Below are 22,350 nucleotides of genomic sequence, written 5' to 3'. Positions count from 1 at the left end.
AAAAACAGGTTCAGAAGGCAGCAGGGGTGAAGGCAACAATTTTGGGAGTGACCCAGAAGAGAGGGCCAAGTCCAAAAGAGGTAATTTCCAAACGCTCCTAAGAGCAAACCCCCACAGGCATCTCATGACAACTAACTTCCACATCTCTGGTGCATTTCCTGTGCCAGCATACCACAACCTTAATAGAATGTTAAATAGACAATTGGGTCTAACCAATTTTGCCTCATGTTTTTGGGGGCAAAACACATTTACATAATTCATAATCTGTGGGCCAATTTACAGATTACATTAACAAGGTATGCTTCTTTATCACACAGATCACATCACTAAGAATGATGGCTTTGAAATCCAGTGCAATTCCTGACACTTTGCAAAAAAACTGATCTGTACCAGTTTACTAGTGCATAATGTATTCAGGTATTAAAGAGGGGAGAATGTTTTCCAGTTGATTTTATTAGCCCTAGGGATGCGTCAGAAATAAACAACTGTCTATAGTGACAATTAGAAATGCTGCATATTTGAGGATGAAAGTTTCATTTGTTCACCCCAAATACATTTTTCACAATGTACATCAGAGTTCTGAAACAGCAATTATTTCAAGATAACACACATATTTAAAAACAAATAATTTGACAAACTCTTTAGTGTCTGATGCCTACCATTCTTCTAGTGACAGACTTGAATAATAAATATGTACTATATAATCCTTTACTGCCGGGCTGCAACTTTATGAAAAGGCATGCTCACAGAGGTACCATGCTAAAAACGCAGAATTATGCCAAAGCTTAGTTTCAGGAGACAGTTTTTAAACAATGGTTGGCATGAGTAGAAATGGATAGAACACAAAGGGGAACATGTAGGAATATTAGGCTTTCCGACTCGCAAATTGTGAATCTTAGCGACTCGCAATTTGCGAGTTGCAAAACCTGATGTAAAGCAGTGTCAATGACACTGTTTGCGATTCCCAATGGGGTTACAAATTACCTTCCTCATAAATATTCATGAGGTAGGTCACAATTTGCGACCCCATTGGGAATGGCCACCCTTACAGGGATGGTGGCCTGCTGAGGACAGCAGACCACCATGTCTGTGATTGCTTTTAAATAAAGCAGTTTTTTAAAATAAATGCAGCCCGTTTTCCTTAGAGGAAAACGGGATGCATTTCAAAAACAAAAATGAAAGGTTTTCTTTTCATGTTTTCAGAGCATGCAGTGGTCCGAGGGACCTCTGCCTGCTCTGAAAAAATATTTTTGCTACCATTCACAAAGGGGAAGGGGCCCCCTGGGAACCTCTTACCGTATGCGAATGAGTTAGCACCAATTTAAAATTGGTGCTAACTGCGATTGTTTTGTGACTGTGTTCTGCGACGAGAAAAAAGCTTTGTACATGTGGCCCTAAGTATGAATGTAGAAGTCTCAACTGGCTGAAGGCTCCAAAACTATCTGGCTGGAGAGGGACCTTCCCTAGGCGCTAACTTTGAATTTTTCCCACTTAGAGATTTCCCTCCAAAATTCAATAGCTTCTCGAGGATCTCGTCCAATAGCTATCCAATCTTGTGGAGCCCTTCTTGGTCGCTGCCTGCTGCCTTTCATAGCTGAAGATGTTTTACTTTAATTTCAGAGACTAAGTCAGAAGGTGTTGGTCTTGGCCCTCTCTGCAGGGTCACTCCCAAACTTTTTTGTCATCACCCTCCTCCTCTTGACCTTAGGATTCTCTACACTTTACCACTGCTAACCAGCACTAAAGTACTTGCTGCACACTATGTAAAACATGGTAAAATTGTGTTACTCCTGAATTATTTCATTCATGTATAAGTCTCTAGTGCAGTGGTATACAATATACACAGGATCTGTAAGTTAAATGCTGCTAGTGGGCCTGCCTCAATTATTGTGCCACCCACTCAAATAGCCCCATAAAACGTGTCCTAGGCCTGCGACTCCAACCTGAATGGAGTTTTAAACTGCCAATTAAACTTGGCAATAAAACCCCCTTGAAAAGCCTTAAACTCCCCTGTTATTGCACGTTAGCCCTATGGTGGGTCCTAGGTAGTCCATAAGGCAGGGTGCATTGTACTTAAAAGGTTCGGCATGTGCTTTTAAGTTATACATGCCCTGGTAGTGAAAAACTCCTAAATACGTTTTTCACTCCAGTGAGGCCTACTTCTCCCACAGGATAAAATTGTGTAACGTATTAAATTTGATAAGTGCTAACTTTTGATTGGCAATAGGCAAACATTTTTATGTTTGGTGTCTGAGAAATTGTAATTTAAAATCCTCTACAATGGTAAAGTTGGATTTGAAGTTACAATTTGAATATGACACTTTTAGAAACTTGGCATTTTCCTACCCTACTTAGTGCCTTCAGCATGTTCATAGGTCATAAAACGATGTGTAGTTGACAGACGGACTTTGTTTATTCCTCTCAAACAACCACACAAAAAGGGATTAGATATGCCTGGATGGGCCATCACTGGTAGGATGGGGTGGGGGTGGAACAGAGCACAGCTCCACTTAGACTTTGCCTTCACGCAAAGGACTTGTCACACCTGCATTATTCATGCAGACAGCCAGAAGCCAGGGCAGGGTAAGCAGGAAACTTCAAACAGTTCAGAGGGAATTCTCAAGAAAAGTCTACTTCAAAGAAGGCATCAGGTAAAACAAATAGACCCTCAGACCCACTGTTCCATTCACTTCATTGCTGGATAATTCAATTATCTTTAACTGTAAGGTAAATGCAGTTTTCTGAATTTAAAAATGTCTTACCTGCTGAAAATGCAAAAGATCAGCATACATGCATGTGTCGTTGATTATATGCCATGCTCCATTTTTACAAACTGCATCAATAATGCCTTCTAATCCAACAACACACAGTATCTGGGCATTCTCTCCTTCGGCACCAAAGCCATACCCAAGTGAAGTGTCAATGCAATCAACTAAAATCAAGCATAATAGATTTGTTATTAAATATCCAATGGACTAAAGTGAGTACAATAGGTGCACAATCAAAATAACAAAACATTTTTTGTACTAGAAATATGTACTATGCAGTGGCATTCATAACATCCCTATAACCAGCCCTTAAGTTCAAAATAGGCTTGTCCTCCTCCTCCTCCTCCTTTCCCCGTCCAAAGCATGCCAATTCTTCTGACTTCTTCACACATCTAAAAAATACTGGTATCCAAGTTACATCAACTGGCAAAGGATACTCTCCTGAAGTAGACCCATGCAATTTGCCTATTGCTGCTGATGTAAACTGATGATGGGGGTAGGGGTTGGGAAGGACAAGAACACATGTCATATTGGGATCATGTATCCCGGCACACTGGGATTTACTTATTTGTGTAGGCCACACACTGATGTAAAGAATGAAACCCACGCTTAAGATTGTCAAGTGCTGATACAATGAGTGTCTATTCAATTTAAAGAAGAGCAGTTATGCAAAACAACGACCTGAAGCTGAATTGGTGAAGTATGTCACTTGTTGCCCCTAGTGCCTACACCCTAAATAGCACTTTCATTGATACAGGAAGCTCTAGAAATGCAATTGTTCATCCATGTTTTTAGCTTTGGCTTGACAGTGCAGCATCGGTAGACCTTACATGAACAAAATAAAAGGATTTTAAGAAGAACTTCTGAGAGAGGGACTTTCACTCAGCTCGCATGGTGGTCTTGATCCCTGATTGGATTCGATTTTCAGACTTTGCTGAAAAACAATGATTTTTATTGCACAGATAATGTTCAGTATGGTAGGCCTAAAGTGGTTATTATAACAAGCCAATGATAAAGCCTGTAGGCCTGCTTAGTTCTTTGGGAAAACTTTCCATCAGATGCCATAGTGTTGATTTGTTTATTTTAAAAAATGTATGGCAAAGGCAGTTAGACTGAATTATATTATGTGAAAAGCATATATAGGCTTATTTGGATGAATTAGGTGGACCATGTTAAGGCCTGTAGATATGTATTTTCTAACATGGATTCTCACGGAATAACGTAGTAGGCCAGGGATGTGGTTCTCCCTTGTGGAATTGCATTGTCTTTAGGTAGAGCTTGGTACTGAGGTTGTTATCAAGGGCATGAGCTTTAAAAAGCAGTACTAACAGAAGAGTGGTGGCTGAACCCACATTCTGATCTCCTTCCTGCAAGCGTTTGCTAGACAAATAATTGTTTGTCTGTCTAAGATGAATTTCAATTGTTCATAACTGATATGGACATTGTTAAAGCAGCCCCATATCAAATACAGTAAGAAAGGGATGTGCATGGTGTCACTCTGTGACCAAAATGGTTGGAAGGGATTTCAAAGAGGGAACTCTCAGAGTATAATGTAGGAAGGTTTTTACATTGAATTGTGCACCAAAAGTCATATGAAGTGGCTTTACATTGTGAACTCTGTGACAAGTACATTTGGAATGGGTTTTAAGTTATGAAGTGCTTGCCAAACACAGTAGAAGGGGCTTTTATTGTGAAACCACTGACTAGTGCAATAGTAAGGGATTTTTACTGCAAACCCTGTGTTACATACAACAACTAAAGAAAAAGATTAAGATACGAACATTTTACCTGCCCAATTAGTTGAAATCATTGCAAACCATGCATCCACTTCACCATAAACAAAGTAAACAAACAAAAAAATATAAGACAAAAGTGCCACAATATTAAGAAATACATGAAGGATGTTGAATGAGATCTATCTGTCCTACTCTCCACTGTCCTCTTATGTTTATGTATTTTTGTAAAAATAAACCTCTGAATTTTTCAGACCCAATGCTTGTATCTTTTTCATTCAGAACATGAGATGCAAGACGACTAGGAGGCTAACTTAGTAATTTACATAAAACACTCTGGTGAAAGTCCTATGTGTTTGTGTATGCGGGCACGCAGGCATGCACGTACCTTTCACTATTTTACAGCAATATTTCGTGCAACAGTGCCTGTGCTCTTTGTCTTTCATTAAGATGCATTGATATGGTTTAAGCAAAGCATTTCAAGATCTAGCATCACGAAAAACAAAGTAACATAAAATATATTACCTCCTTTGTCGGTCACATTAAAGGAGTCGTAGTTGACATCGTATTTGGATCCTAATTCTGAGACCACATCCCAATTTGCATCCTGGACCTCAGACAGAGATATGTCATCACCTTTGATTTCGTAGCCAATGATAATACTTCCTTTCCTATCATTGTTGGGTAGAAATAATATTTTATTTATTTTGTATGTTTAATGACATAAAGCATGCACCATTTCTTTACATCAAACTAGCATGTGAGGTTGTGGTGTTTCTTTCTCGCCTGCACACTCTAGGAAACATGTTTGTGAAAACTGTTTGTTAGAGATAACTTTGGTTCGAGTCCCCTTCTTGTGAGAGCCGTCTAGAAAGACATCCACAGAGATTTGATGATGCATTTTGGCATTTCCTGGTACAACTGGAGTCTATGCGTGGCTTAAAATAACTTCTCTGAGATCACCTGTCAAACACCTACTTAAATATTTATGGACCCGATTATTTAAGGAATATTCTCCCTCTTGTGTGGATTTAGCAGTACATATATTTCTATGTGGAAAATGAGAGAGCCTTCCTTCTGGCCTACTCGAGCCAAGACTACTACGAAGATGGTTAAAACTGATCATATTCAAGTTTAAAAGCTCATGACCGCACTAATGGTATGATGGCGAACATGCAGAAAATATATCTGAAAGGGCTGATCACGTATTAACATTGTTAGCAGCCAGTGTCTACCACATGTTGAGCTTTTACCTGAGGTTTTTGGAATATCTGCAATAGTTTTTCCACCTGTATTTTAAAAAACTCTCCCATCTACAAATTAGGGACCAGATATACTAAGCATTTTAGCAGTTACAAATAGTTGAATTTGGAGTTTTAACATTTAAATGCTTATTATTATGTACTAATCCCTTTTTTAATAGCTAAAATGGGCCTGCTTGGATAACTGGAAAGGAAATTGTAGCTATCCGAACCAAATACCAAACATCATATCTCATTTATCACTGTTTTGTTGAAATTCAGATGGAAAACATTGATTTTTCACAGACACCTCAAAGGAGGTAGTAATGCATTTGCAAAAGGGGCAGATTCCCTTGAGACCCCGTCCCCTCTGTGAATGTGAATAAAAGGCTTGTTGAAGAATAGACACTCTTCCAAGGGATCACTGCCAACTCTTAAATAAAACAAGTACATTGTTATATTTTATAAAACCCTGTTTCTTTTAAGGAAAATGTGCTGCATTTAAAAAAAAAGTTCACCTTATTGAAAGCTAACCAAAGACATGGTGGTCTGTTGGCCTCAGTAGACTACCATCCCTGTGAATGCCTCTAATCATAGTGAGCAGCAATGCTTGACAGGCATCGTTATTATTCCCAGGGTAGGTCGGATCAATTACAATTCGGATTTTCAAGAACTGACCTATTAAATATTTGTACATCCGGCTCTATAGCTCTGTAATCTCGATTGCTGGACCGACTCATCCTTTCTCTGAACGCAGAAATAAATGGGTCCTTAAAAAATAGCAAAGAGACAGGATGCTTTTTATCTTGACTGTACCTCTTTCACAGCTGATCCTGCCACTATTTAGTACACTCCTAAGTGTCTTAAACATGTCTTTTCTGTGGACTTTGTGTTCTATTTTTCTTAAGGGTTTTGTATTTTGCTTCTTATCTAATGCATCTCCAAAACATTTTCCAGGAATAAGCCTTAACCGGTGAATTAAGACAGCAAGGTAAACAAAATGACTGGGTTGTTTTCTGCACATTTATTCTTCACTAATTTAACATATTTTTTTCAGATTTGTATAGCACATAAATGCTCCAATGGGTATCAGTATGTGAATCAGAACAAGGGAAGTCCTCTTAACCAAGGACCTGGTCCATAGAATACTTATAAGAACAGCGGTTCTTGTCAGCCAGTGTAAGTATACTTGATAAGCGCTAGCACAAACACATTAGTGATATATTTTCATAGGATGACTAAAGGAAAGCCACTCTTTAAGAAGACACAACCCCTTTGTTAATTCAGTCAAAACTATATTCATATGATAAACATATAGAAATATCCAAGCATTTAAGTGTGGGAAAAATACGTATAGAAAATATATAAAGAGAGGTGTCCAAATCAAACTGGAACCCGCAAAATCATTGTGGTATCCAAGCACTTTGCATAAGAACTGTTACAAATGCATCAAGCAGTTTGCAAGTGTACGCAAGCACTGTTCCAAAGTTAAAATTTAAATGCATATCAAGCTGAACATTTTCTTATTTATATGGCGCGATGAAGATCACAATCACCTACAAAATATACTAACAAACTTGCTCTGAGGGAAAAGAAGGAAACAGTAACAATGTACGTAACCAAGTTGTCAGGTTCCTGGTGTGCAGATCCACTGAAATTAGAAACTGAAACACATACTCAGGGACACAATACTGGCTGCGATCTGGTATGGCAAGGAGAGCCAGAACAAGTGACAAATTGCCATACCTGTCTCCATGTTTAATAGTGTCTTTAACACGGCCTCTGGCCCTTCTGCCCTGTAAATGTCTAGAAATCAGGAACTAACAACCTAAATACCTGCAGAAAGTTAGTAGTGTTTAGAATTTCACAGTTTTCACTACCCCATTTTACTGAGCCCCCAACTCTGACTCATCCTACACCTGATCCATGTCTCTGCTGCACCAAATTCCTGACAGTGTGCCAGATCCCCATAGAATTCCTTCTGGGGAAAAAGAGGCTTCGTCTGGTTTTGATGGGAACTATTTATGGAATTTATTTACTGAACAGGGAGCTTGAACAAAGTCTACAGGTTACCAGGGTCTTTTGAACACCATTCCACCGACAAGAGAATCACCTTCCTGACCCACTCCTACAAGGCCCTGCACAACGCCGGACCAGCCTACCTCAACCACAGACTCTCCTTCTACACTCCTGCCAGACAACTCTGCTCCGCCGACCAGGCCCTCGCCAATGTCCCACGCATCTGAAAGCCCCAGCCGGAGGAAGATCCTTCTCCTACATCTCTGCCAAGACCTGGAACACCCTCCCCATCCACCTTAGGCAATCTCCCACACTGTCACAGTTCAGGAAGGACCTCAAGACCTGGCTCTTCGACTGATCCTCAGCACCCCCCCACCACCTCCCCCGGTGCCTTGAGACCATCACGGGTGAGTAGCCGCGCTTTACAAATCCCTGATTGATTGATTGATTGACTCCATCCTATCACATACTTAACCTAACTTCAAAGTATTCAGGACTTGATAGTGGACTCTTCCACATATCTGGGAAACCCAGATATCACAACTAGGTGTGGAGTCTTTCTTGCATCAGTGATAGTGCCGTAATCTACTACATATTCCACACAGGATGAATGTGTCAGTGAGAAGGGAGTGACAAACAACCATCTAAAGTGGCCACCTTCCCTGTAGTAGGAAAATGGCCCACAAAATGAGGTGTACATTTAGGATGTTACACAGGGACTTTCAGGTATTTTGTAACTACTAGCTATACTTCATTGCCCAACATGTAGAAAGGGTGCAATGCTCCAATGAATATCTACAAAGTGTTTATGTTGGCCTTAGCTAGCATTAGGTATTAGTAAGCAGCCTGTTAGTTGGTATGAACCTTCTGGAGTAGTTCTGTAGCAGAGGGAACTTTGGAAGCTGAGATCTCAGCTGGCCACATTTGTGGATGAAGTCCAAAGGAGCAATGAAAAGATCTATCCAGAAACGTAAGCAAAGAGCTGGTAAATGTAAATTCTGCTAGCACAGATCATAAGTACCAAGAATTCTGATGGCCCATCAAAAACATCTCAGATATTACTTTGTTGATTTACGTAGCTTTTCAGTTTGTATGATTGGTAGATTTGAAATGCTTTGCCACTACTCTTTGCATCAGTTATGTCCAAAGTAGATCTGTAAACTGTGCTACTCTGTCAGTATTTATGATCTCAGGTAGACCATGTAACTGCAGAATATGGACCAAAATTATTCTGTCTCTAGTTTTTGTGCAGAGTGAAATGCCCTACTCTTGAAAAGTATACTGCCACCGTTAATAATTTGTATATCCATGTATTGATGAACTCTTGTAGCAATACCTTTAGACAAGGCTGTCAAAAGGATCAAATGACCAATTCATACACCTTTCTTTGTCCCAGATGGCCTGCTGCAGGTGTCATGACACCACTTCATTATTGTCTGTTGTGTCTGCTCCCCTAGCTCATACAATGCTTACCCTCCATACAGCAAGTCTTTGTTGCAAGATCTTTTATTATGTTGCTTGTATACTCACTGCTGAGTGTCAACTGTTTGTTATTTTCTTTCATAGTCTCAGGAGAGTTCTTCTGCATGATTATTTATCATTACCAGAAAATAAGGTGGTATGAAAGATGTCTCTATGCCTTTAGTCTGACATGAAAGCGCATATGCTTGTCCAAGCCTATTTCCTGGCCTGTAGGCAGCTCAGGCCTTCAGTAAGAGTAGCCAATCTGTGAAGGCAATTATTATCATACTGTTAGAAATGGGGTCTCTAGTTGGCAGAGGTATTTACCTTTGTCCAAATAGGAACCACAATCCTAGTCAGGGTAAGTCATACACAGTCCAAATTATCCTGTGCCCGTCCTCTGGTAGCATGGCACTGAGCAGTTAGGCTAAAATTAGAAGGCAATGTATAAAGTATTTGTGCAATAGATCATACAGTAACACAGTGAAAACACCACAAAAATATACCACACAAGTTTAGAAAAATATAAGATGTTTATTGGGTTAAATTAAGGCCAAAACGATAAAGATTCAATAAGCACAAGTTGAGATATCACTTTTGCAAGTTTAAAAAAAATCTTAAATCTTAGAAATCAACAGTTGTCTCTTGTTTGCACAAAGTGCCTAGTTTGCATCAAAATGACCACGCACGGAGACTGCAAAGGAGGAGATGTGTGGAAAAATAAGGTGTGTGTTGGATTTTCTGACGCGGCACAGACAATGCGTAGTTTCTTTCCATGCTGCAAGGGGCTTTGCATCGATTTCCGGCATGCAGTCTTGATTGTTCACTGCGATGCAGGATTCTTTGGACACCCAGGGACGATGCGTGGAAAATCCTGGACGTGCGGAAAGAAGTCACAGGCATTGCGTCGATCCAGTGGGTGACACATCGAATTTTCTGTCACACAGCAGGCGCTGCATCGATTCTTCACTCAGGAAGTTGGGCTGCGTTGTTCCAGCTCGGCTGTGCATCCATCCAGTAGGGCCGTTTGTCAAATTTCCGGTTGCAACGCAGGTGTTGCATCACTATTTTCACTGGACGTCGGGCTGCGTCGCTCCGGTATGGCTGTGTGACGATTATCTCAACGCAGGGCAGGCTGTGCGTAGTTTCTTGCAGGCTATGCGTCAATTTTCGGCACACAATGAGTTTCTTTGAAGAGATTAAGGGGGTCATTCCGACCCTGGCGGTCATGAACCGCCAGGGCCGGGGTTGGAGGAAGCACCGCCAACAGGCTGGCGGTGCTTCCGTGGGCATTCTGACTGCGGCGGTACAGCCGCGGTCAGAAATGGGAAACCGGCGGTGTCCCGCCGGTTTCCCGCTGCCCCAGGGAATCCTCCACGGCGGCGCTGCTTGCAGCGCCGCCATGGGGATTCTGACCCCCTTACCGCCATCCTGTTCCTGGCGGTGAACAGGATGGCGGTAACGGGTGTCGTGGGGCCCCTGGGGGCCCCTGCAGTGCCCATGCCAATGGCATGGGCACTGCAGGGGCCCCCTAACAGGGCCCCACATTGATTTTCAGTGTCTGCCTAGCAGACACTGAAAATCGCGACGGGTGCAATTTGTGCTGGGCGGGCGGGCGGCCTTTTGGCAGTTGCCCGCCCGCCCAGCGGGAAAGTCAGAATTACCGCGGCGGTCATTTGACCGCGCAGCGGTATTCTGGCGGGGGAACTTTGGCGGGCGGCCCCCGCCGCCCGCCGAAGTTAGAATGACCCCCTAAGTATTTTTGGCCCTGAGACTTCAAAAAACAGGAGGAAAGCTCAATCCAAACTCTTGGAGAGCACTTCTCAGCAAAGTCAGAGGGCAGCAGGGCAGCAGTCCTTCACAGCAAAGCAGTCCAGATGAGTCCTTTGGGCAGGCAGGCAGGCAGGCAGTTTCTCTTGACAGGTTACAGGTTCAGGTCCAGGAGTGTCTGAGTTGGTGGGGTCAGAGACACCGTTTATATACCCAAGAATGCCTTTGAAGTGGGGGAGATTTCAAAGAGTGGTTTTGAACTGTACAAGGTCCGCTTTCAGTACAAGTCTGTCTACCAGGGTCCAAGTAGGGGGTTTGGCAGTCCATTGTGTGAGGGCAGGCCACTAGCCTTTGAAATTTAATTGTCAGGCCCTCCACCCTCTCAGCCGACGAAGACCCATTCAGTATTCAGATGAGTGCAGGTGTGATTGAACATCCTGTGTTTGTTGTTGTCTGGGTGGAATGCACAAGGGAGCTGTCAACCAGCCGAGCCCAGACGTGGACTGGAGACAGGCTGTAAGGCACAGATAGATTTTAAGTGCAGAGAAATGCTCACTTTCTAAAAGTGGCATTTCTAAAATAGTGATATAAAATACAAGCTCAACAATAAGCAGGATTTTGTTTTACCATTCTGGCCATACTAAATATGACCTGGTTACCCGTTTCTGATCAGAATCTACCACTCAAACATTATATGAGGGAAGTTCTAATGCTAGTCTATGAAAGAAGCAGGCCTCACAGTAGTGGAAAATGACTTAAGGAGTTTTTCACTACCAGGACATATAAAACACATATGTACATGTCCTGCCTTTTACCTACATAGCACCCTGCCCTATGGGGTATCTGTGGCCTACCTTAGGGGTGACTTATATGTAGAATAAGGGGAGTTTGGGGCTTGGCAAGTACTTTTAAATGCCATGGCGAAGTGGCGGGAAACTGCACCCACAAGCCTTCATAATGGCAAACCTAAGACATGGTTAAGGGGCTACATATGTGGGTGGCACAACCAGTGCTGCAGGCCCACTAGTAGCATTCAATCTACAGGCCATGGATACATGTAGTGCATTTTTCTAGGGGCTTACAAGTAAATCAAATATGCCAATTGGGAATGGACCAATGTTACCATGTTTAAGGGAGAGGGCATATGTACTTTAGCACTGTTTACCAGTTTTAAAGTGTGCAGAGTCCTAAAACCAGCAAAAACAGTGTCAGAAAAGTAGAGGGAGGCAGGCAAAAAGTTGGGCAATGACCACCCTAAAGCTGTCAGGTCTAACCCTTTACCATCCGAATCTACTTGGATTGTAATTTAAAAGGAGTGATGATTATTGCTTATTGCAAGTGGTGCCCTTTAAAATGCAGCATAACATGCACATTTTTGTGCTTTGAGCACCAAAATCCACATGTATGGTGATTAACCAGGCATTCCCCCCCATTTCACCTGACAAAATGTACCTGGGGAAAATTGTGAGGCATGTGGTACCTACTGGGAAATTTGTAATTCTGACTCCTATGCAAACTGTCTCCTTATGGCCTTCTTTATGGTTAAAAGTTCTCTATAATACATGGTGAAGTTCATTTCTGTTTAGAGATGGTCCTTGAGAAATATGCCAATGCCACTGGACACAGGACATGGGTTTTGGAAACACTTTGAAAAAAGTCCTGCTTCAATTGAAAAGGAGGATGCATGATTTTCAACTATTAAAGGTGAATTTACATCAGAATGTTGCGAAATGGGTGCCAAAATAAATGTTGTCTTTCATTTATGAAAAAGACTGATCTTGCTTCTTATTTCAGCAGAAACCTGAGCCTTTCTTAGTAAGTTGTATAATAGGCTGATTGATAAAGACAAAGGGCCTGGTTTAGATTTCAGCAGGCATGTTACACTGTTACAACAGTGACGAATATCCCATCCACTGAAAAATAAATCCCATTATATCCTATAGGACTTATATTTCGATGGAAGGGATATCCGCCACTGTTTTGATGGAGTAACTTGTCCACCAAGATCTCAAATAGGCCCTAAGTCAGGTTCCACTTCTGTATATAATTTAAGGGTCAGACAATGTAGCAGTTATCTTTTGTTCTATCCCCATATTAAGATTGGTATTCAAAATCTTGTTCAGTTTTTATCATCCTTTTCTTGAAGAAGGGCCCATGTATTGTCTTTATGATATCCCAGTTTATAGTTGCAACAGCGGCGATGCCACAACCTGCATCTAACTAAACCTACTCCTTCTCACTGCTTTAAAAGTTGTAAACTCTACATAGCTCCCATAATGATCTACTTCACACCAATGACTGCTTCTGTCACCCACTCACTGCTTTGCTCAAATTATGTAATAGACTTGACGGTAACTACCTACCCTCAAACCTTTTAATCAATTAACCCAATCCTAAATATTAACATTTAGCCATTATTACCATTCCCACTTAACTTAAAAAAGATATGCCATCTCAGTGCTTCCTTTGGATTGGCAGACCAGTGTCCATCATAAGGCCATCAATATAGGTAACTCCTCCCTACTATACTTCACTGATTGTGCCTACAGGACATGACATTTTTAAAGTAACCATTACCCTATATCTAAATTAGATCTGTGATATCTTGTGTAATAGGATAGCTGCATTTTGTACCCAACAGTAAAATATGAATATAAGCCCATCACTGTAGCAATAATACTTTACAAACAATATGGCTAAAGTCAGCTAAATATCTATCTACATAGAAAATAAAATATTTCATCACACTTTTATGTAGTCCTGGACTATGCTGACAAAGACTTTGTTCACTTGAACTATCTCAGGTGAAAACACAGTACGAGCTTTAACACAAAAACAGTAATCAATTCTGTATACTAAGTCAAACCAGCCTTAATGTTCTCAAGACAATTATTCTGGTAGCGAAAAAGGCACACACTAATGTAGTTGTAACTGTAAATTGGTGTGTTTTATATACTTATGACTCATGTGACAGTATAAATGCAATGAGTGATGTTATGTGCACCCATATTTGAAATTCACACAGCAGCTCAGTGAGGGGAAGAGACTATGCAACGTTTTAATATACAGAACTTACCTTATATGTGAAATTCTAACATACAAAAAGCCATTGATCTTCTTATATGCTCCAAAAAGCTGAGGAAAAAGTATATATATACATAATCATTTTACTGAATGTAACATTGACCATACTACATTAGAAGACTAATCAGGAAACAAACATGCAGACTTCCCTCATTACGAGTCATCTTTTAAATCTAATGGGGTTGGTTACAGCAGTGAAACAACTAGCCAGAACGAAATAAAGGTAAGAAATATACACCATAATCAAGTTAGTTAAAAAGGACAAAAGTAATAAGAAAAATGGCATACAATGAACAACACTGGATGCATGGCTCAAAAGCACTAAAGAAAATTTTAAAACACCCCAGAACGAAGCATTGCAAAAAAGTGATCAGCACTATTTTATGGAAAATGCAACAAAATGTAAAAAAAATGGCAAACACACACCTGTGAATGTGTAAACAGGTGAGGATGATTAAAGTGAAAGCTTTTAGCTTGAGTTTTATAGCTTGATTTATATTTTGGTGGTAGCTAAAATACTGAAACATCTGTTGAAAATTGAATACTACAGAGATTCTAGAAGGTGAATATCTGGTCAGAACATTGTCGGACCATAATTCCTTCCTAGTCAAAGTGCAAGTAAGAGCACCACGGCCTACTTTGCCAATTAGAACATTCCAGCCTAGTGTCCTGATGGAATCTCCTTCCAGAGCATCACTGTGTGAGGTGATTACAGGTATTTTGATACTAACTAACACTCTGCTTCCAGCTATCCTCAGAAACTTTCTAGAAATGCTAAACTTAAGCTTGTCAAGTTCATTTCCATGCATCAAAAATACCTTACACCAGTGGTTCCCAACCTGTGGGCCGGGGACCCCTGGGGGTCCGCAAAGCCTCCTCAGGGGGTCCGCGACTGCTTACAAAATGTAATAATAGTAGGTCCCAGCTATCAGTAATGACTCAGTGGGGGTCCCCAGGTTCCAATAATGATTCAGTGGGGGTCCCCAGGCTCCAGTATTGATAAAATGGGGGTCCACAGAAGTCAAAAGGTTGGGAACCACTGCCTTACACTTGTAACATAACTGAAATATATAGTGGCGAAACTAAAGCATCATCTCAGGTGTGCTGCATTGGCCGCAAACATTTTCCACATGGTTTGGACTTGGCCACAAATAGAGGTTGATTGGAAGCAGATCATCTGCCAATTGGAGGGAACCATAAACAGGGAATTGGTCTGTAACCCAAGAGACCATAACTCTGATTTGTCAGTCATTGTGGAAGGTGGCAGGCAGAGAGGAGCCTCAGCAACATGAGGTACTGCTACTGCTGGAGATGATGGAGGTTGGATGCCACTTGGTAACTTGGTTTTATAAGGCATTAAACAAGATGGTACGTAAGGCATTAATCAGAGTTAAATCACAAATTTAGGAAAATAAATTGAACATGGGGAATGGGATGAGATCCTGTCATATCCTAAGAAACTTTCTAGAAATGCTAGACTTAAGCTTGTCAAGTTCAATTCCATGCATCAAAAATACCTTACACTTGTAAGATAACTGAAATATATAGTGGCGAAACTAAAGCATCATCTCAGGTGTGCTGCATTGGCCGAAAACTTTTTCCACATGGTTTGGACTTGGCCACAAATAGGATGTTGATTGGACGCAGATCATCTGGCAATTGGAGGGAGCCATAAACAGGGAAGTGGTGTGTAACCCAAGAGTGTGCTTGTTTGGGGGCTTTCCCAGACCAAAACCTAAGAAAAAGGATAATAGATTAATTGACTTAGCTCTTATTTGAGCCAAACAGTTGATTGTCATATACTAGAAGGCTGCAAGGGACTGGTATATGCCAAGTGGAGGAAAGATGTGATGTAATGGCACGGGCAAACAAGTAGACCCTGCATAAAGAGGAAGAAGGTGTCCCTTAGTTGATCTCTTTGGAGCAAAGTACTACAAGATATTGAAGAAAAAAATAGCTAAAAAGGTACACCTTGTTATGATAAATTTAGAAAAGCTGATCCACAAATTAATGCCTCCCTTTTTTCAGGAACAGGACTGGACCTAATAATATGTAACACTATAGACCTGATTATGATTTTGGGGGACAGAAAACCCCATCCGCCGAAATCCCGACGGGTGGTTTGCCTCCCCGCTGGGCCCATTATGAGTTTCCCATTGGGTCAGCAGGTGGAACCTCAGTTTACGCCTGCTGGCCCAGAGGGAAACAGCCTACAGCATTGTCTCCAGCTCATAATAGAGCCAGCAGCAATGCTGTAGTGCGTAGGTTGCACCAGTGCAGACGGTGCTGGCCAGAGGTGCCCTGCACTGCCCATGGCAAGTGCATGGGCAGTGCTGGGCCCCCCTGCGGCCCTCTACAACCCATCTCTGTCAGCCTTTTCATGGCAGTGTTACCACATAAAATCGCTGGTGGAGAAGGGGGTCGTAATCGCCAGGGCAGTGCTGCTTGCAGTGCTGCCCTGGTGGATTAGGACCACCATGACCGCCAGACTGCCAGGACAACTAATCTGGGTGGTGCTGGAGGTCCGACCGTGGCGCAACAGCAGCGGTCATAATGTGGTGCTCGGATTTTCCCACAGGTGGCGGTACAACTGCCACTGCAAGTCTGGCTGTCAGTAGACTGCCAGACTAGTAATGATGCTCTATGTTAATAAATATTGATGCCCTAACTGACTGCTCTTAGTTGAATCAAATGTCTGTAATACATATTGATCAATTGTCCATGGTTTGTTTGAATAGATAAGTCTTTTTTTGGATTAAACCTCATCCAACATTATCTCAGAGATTCCCGCTATTCGACACTGTGAAATATATACAGTCACATAAATAATTGGAATACTTGTATTCTTCTACTGTATACTTGTTTACACATTGTAGGAAAATACCTCTTTTTTATGACATCCCCATTTTTCTGGACTGATGCTGATGTTTTTTCTTGACTTTGCACACTGGGAAGTAGATAGTCAGGCCCCAGTTCTCCTGCTTTGACAACTAAAACATGTTGAAATTGGCTACATTCCTGATTTACATATTTATCTTAACTATAAGTCGTGAGTATATGGTACAAATTTGTACCCAGGGCATGTCAGTTAAATGCAGCAAGTGGACTCCAGCACAAACTGGGCCACCACTAAAGTGACAATGCAAAGCATGGTTCAAGGCCTAAACTTTTTTTTTTAATGCTTATAAGTCACCTCTAAGGTCTAGCCTAAGTGCCCATGGAGAGGGTGCATGGCAGCTAAAAAGTAGGATATGTATACCTATGTTTAACATGTCCTGTCAGTGAAATCCCCAAAGCCATTTTCCAGTGTAGCAAGGCTATGTCTCTGATAGAAAAGCACTGGGTAACATTATACTATCTTATATTGCTTAAATTCAGTTTGAGTCTCGCTAGCAAAATGATTCAAGGACTAATTTAAAGAATAATTTAAAATCCAAATCAATGGTCAAGTTGGATTTAATATGACTTTTTTTTTTAAACATTACACTTTTAGAAATGTATTTTCCTTTCTGAGCCTGAAGTGTCTTTCAGACAGTGTTCACTGCCACCCAAGAGCTGAATGGCTCCTTAATTAGGTGTGCAGTGCCATCCAGAGTTGAGACAAAGGCGGATGGACTGACCTTCCCCTTGTAAGATAGCCATCTTGGCTGTTCCCAGGTACATAATTAACTACAAAGGAGGCCTCCCTTGTCACAAGCAGATATAACTTACAGCTGGACCTGACCCCTCTATTGTTCTGGTAGCCAAATTCCAGGAAAGAGGTGCTGCTTGGAGTGACCACAAGGGAAGTTTTGCCTTTTGTCAGAGCCACACTTCAGGGTGGCCATGGTGAGCTCTTCATCGGGGATGAAATATTTTTCCATCTTAGTTTTAGGTACAGAGGGGCACTGTGGGATAGTTTACAGTAATGCACACAGAAAATGTGCAAAAGTGGGTAGGATCACCCATGGGAAATGTTATCCCGTTGGTTAGGAAGTAGCTAGGAGTTTTGCCCATCTTCAGGCTGGCACTGGGCCTAAATGAGGCAGCCCCGGGACTCTCTTCAGAACTCTGCTGGACCTGTGGAAGACAGGAGAAGGACTACACCTATTATTGTGACCTCAGAGCAGAGCCTTAATGGCTGAACCTGCTCCCATTTGTACCTAGGACCGAGACGTGGACTACAAGGGTCAGTTGAATGACCTCCTGTTAAGCTACACAGATACAAAGACTGCAAGAAGCCCACTTTCCTGAAGCTATCAGCCGACCAGTTGCAACGGTACCTGCCCTAGACCCTCTTGCTGACTTCTACTGGAGTCCTGACCCCTACGGAGTGTCCCTGAGGTTCCAAGCCCTCAGATAAGTGTCAGGTTGTACTACGACTGCCCAAACTGCATAAACTGGGACTTAGAAACTTTTTGCCAATTCTTTCTCTGAAGACCCAGTGGGTAACCAGGACCACCTTTAATCTGAAGCCATCAACATCAAATCACTGATCAGATTGAACGTGCTGTTGTGTCCTGTTGAAGGAGATCTGACATCCAGAAAAGTTTATAAGTCTAAACATGGAGAGCTTGACAAAGAGAGATGCTGAGAAGAAGCTGATCTACATGGAAACGTTTCGCGGCACAGACGTGGACTTCGCCCTCTCTGAGCTTTCCTGTCTTCATTGACGACCACACCGAGACACAGCCACCTCACAGTTTCTCCAGAAAAGGTAAATTTTTGACCAGGACCTACCCGGGCCTTGCATCTGACCAGCACTCCATTTTCTTCCGCATCAAATCTGTCCCTTGCCTCAGTTCAAAATAGCCAATAGAATGCAGTTGGCTGTTTATGCATTTTTGGTGCTAAAATGTAATTCAACATTTTAAAACACATATCTCCTAATCACCTGATTGGATTTTTGTTGTTTTGGTATCTTTTTGGTCATTAAAATACTCTCAGTTTTTATAAATTGGAGTGGTATTGTTATTGTGTTAGGTTTTCAGCTTTTCACCTGTTTTGGTACTTCTAAATGCTGTAAACATTTTCCTAAGTCAAGCCTGTCTGCTCCATGCCATATCAGGGTTTGAGCTCACTTTAAATTACTGAAACCTTTACTGGACCTTGAAAGGATAGTGTTATTATGACATGTGGTGAACTAACACTCACCCCAACTAATAGTCACCTTTCTCACACAAATCATTAAATAGAAACGTTTTTTTAAAATGAAAAACAGAATTTGTATTGTGCCACTAAAGGTGAAATGAATGGCACAACTTTTTCTAAGCCAGCTTTAGCACAGATAGCAATAAGGGCATTTTTACAAACCTACGTTTCATTTGTAGCTATTACAATTCGATTTCTCCATTAAACAATTAATGGAAAATACCTGATTCGTTTTGGTGCCATTTTCGCAGGTGGAGAGATCAATTATTACTTCCACCTGCTCCTGGAGAATGTAGCCTAAAGAAGCAGACTGTAAGCAGCTTATGAACATTTATTCAATTAGAGGGCATACATTTTGACTATGCAATGGTTTTTTTTTTTTTTTTTTTTACTTGCATCCTGTCCTTTTAGCTTACCCTTTTAGCTTACAAGGCATGGACTTATTGTGACTTATTAATATAGAAAAATAATGGCTGCCTTCTGAAATACCGCCAACAGAGATTTTGGTGACAAAAATATCATCAAAACATTTTGAGAACATCAATATCGTTTTTACATACTTTGTTTGTAAAGTCAAAAATGCTAAATACATAAATTCAGCAGACCAAAATATCATGGGTTAGTGTATTGAATTTTAACTATTCTACAATATATACATTTTAAAACATATACTAACTTTAAAAATAATATTACATTTTACTTATACTTTTGCTTTTAAAATATATATTACAAATAACAACTTACATTTGTAAAATAAAAATATATAGTTTACAATAATTGCAAAAATATAATATATTTTAAATGCATATTTGAATATAAACAATAATAACAAACAAAAATGATTTATAATCTCAAATGCTAGATACTAAAAAATATAGAAAATAATAGCATAAAAATGTTACAAAATGTACATTGAAAAATGGATACAAAATGTATGTAATAAATAATAATGTACATTAAAGTAACTTTTAAAATGAATATAAAAATATATCTTAAAACAACTTAAAAAATCAAATAAAAATTTACTTGGGGAGGTAAAATATACAACTCCCACTCCATTGTGTGTAGGGAAAGTGTTGGGCTATGGTTGCGTCAGATTTAGCATTGCCGCCTCAATGTAAGCAAAAGTAAGGGAAGTGCTACATTTTAGAACAGACCAATTTACTATTCCCTCTCACATTTCAAGCGACAGTATGGAATATGTTGGACTTTGGAGGAGTCATATTTACTATTCTGACCCCAATCTCAGCATCAGTAGGGAAAGTGTTAGGCTTTGGATGGGCCAGACATGCTATTCCCACTCCAGTCTATACAACAGTAGGGAATCTGTTCAACTTTGGAATGGTTCACATTTATTCTCACTCCTACTAATGCAGCAGTAGGGAAGCTGTTGGACTTTGTAGAGGTTGATTTTTCTTCTCCCACTCTGATCCAAACAACAGTAGGGAATGTGTTGGAAAACGGAGGACTCAGATTTACTATTCTCTCCACAATGTAAGCAAACGTAGGGATAGTATTAGACTTTGGAGTGGTAAATCTTACTGTTCTCTCTCAATTCTGGGCAGCATTTGGAAAAGTGTTAGATTATGTATAGGTCAAATTTACTATTCCCTCTCCACCATAAGCAAAAGTACGGAAAGTATTGAATTCTGGAGAGGTCAGATTTACTATTTCTGCTCTAATCTGAGCAACAGGAGTTTTTGAACAAAGGAAACTCCTGGGGTCTGAGAAGTGTCCACTTTTTTATAGTCCGGTTTTAGACCAGGCCATGCAAAGACATCTCTGACTGCAGAGAAGGATGGTCTCTTTGACATGTTGCCACTTTCCTGGTGAACATGGGTGCAATTTCCATTTATATGACAGCAGATCTCTCATCTCTAATCACTCAACACACCATCAATTGTAGTTTCAAATGGCACACTATCTGCTCTCTTAAATCTCAGAGGGTACCAAGCTGGCTAGCTTCAGTCCAAACTGTCTGATCAGAGCTTCCTTCATTCAAATATATTTCATTTGCTCTGCCACAAGCATCATTCAAATGACTCAGTCAACACAGAAAAACCTGCAACAGCACCCTACGTATCTCTCTATATTCGTAACCCTTTTTCTATCATTCAAGCTACAATTGTATCGGACCAGCCACTTCCTGGTTCAGTGGAGTGTATTCAGGGTGCTATCTACTGCAATAGTGAACAGGGGTGATTACTATGTTGTACAAAATAGGTGACATATTGTGTAAGCAGCTAAGACGGAGGCACTGGTATTCATTCCAATGGCAACAGATTTCTTACCATAGCTGTACTCCTAAGCATACGGGGTTGAGGGCTGTCCACCTATTCTTTAGTCAGCCCAGTGCAGTAGCTAGTGGATATTACAGTGCTAGGTCTGCTAGTCATATCATGTCCTGGCTTACTTGTTGGTCTTCTGTTTATAAAGACATCCCAAACATTCTCTGTCTTGTAATGGTTTACAAATATGTTTCCGAGACCATTCGTACTTTACTACGTATGGTAACTAGGCACCTAGTTAACAATACTGGTATGTTACGACCTGTGGGTTACATCTGGCTAACATGTTTCATTGCCTCATCTCCTTGTGGCAATTTCATCAGGGCCATAGGGCCATTGAAACAGTCGTGGTGCATTGAACATCTGAAATAGAAAGAGGGAGAAGTGGGATCAAAACACAGAAGAGCCGAAAGGTGGTAAGAATTTTGTGGAGCCTTGGAAATTCTGGAACTTTCCCTCAAAGGAATGTGAGGAAAATGCATGATTTTAGTCAATGTTTCGGCCATAAAGTGCATTATGGATTTGAAAATGTAATGGGGCCCACAAAAGTCACCACACTGGACTATCTAGTTTTTAGAAATGTCTAGGTTTGATAGGTTTCCCTGGGAGACAGCCAATCCCAGGCCCACATACTGAAACTACCTACATTGCCAGAATGGGCCAATTTTCATTACACATATTTGGTGTCACTAGGTGGGTTTTGGGGCCTATCATGTCATCGGGAAGAGGCCCAGCCACACAAATTGGGTGATATGTTTATCAGAAGAAAAGCAGGAATGCTGGGTGGTAGGAATTTTGCAGATCCCAGTAGAATATGTATCTTTTCTCAATTGGAATACCAGGAAAATATGAGAAT

General features: G+C 40.9%; 1 protein-coding gene across 1 annotated transcript in view; it reads right to left on the bottom strand.

Moving 5' to 3' along the window:
* Positions 1–22,350, bottom strand: part of LOC138297146 (adhesion G-protein coupled receptor F1-like) — a 236,413-nt gene that overhangs the window by 118,907 nt on the left and 95,156 nt on the right. The window contains exons 5-7 of the mRNA XM_069236636.1: positions 14,069–14,127; positions 5,027–5,172; positions 2,763–2,932 (exon numbers count right to left, since the gene is read on the bottom strand). Of these exons, the coding sequence (XP_069092737.1) occupies positions 2,763–2,932; positions 5,027–5,172; positions 14,069–14,127 (375 nt within the window). The remainder of the gene's footprint in view (positions 1–2,762; positions 2,933–5,026; positions 5,173–14,068; positions 14,128–22,350) is intronic.

The sequence above is a fragment of the Pleurodeles waltl genome, chromosome 5 (assembly GCF_031143425.1).
Source record: "Pleurodeles waltl isolate 20211129_DDA chromosome 5, aPleWal1.hap1.20221129, whole genome shotgun sequence".
NCBI classification, from domain to species: domain Eukaryota; kingdom Metazoa; phylum Chordata; class Amphibia; order Caudata; family Salamandridae; genus Pleurodeles; species Pleurodeles waltl.
The sequence above is the reverse complement of the archived record's forward strand: the minus strand, read 5'-3'. Positions and strand labels throughout refer to the sequence as shown.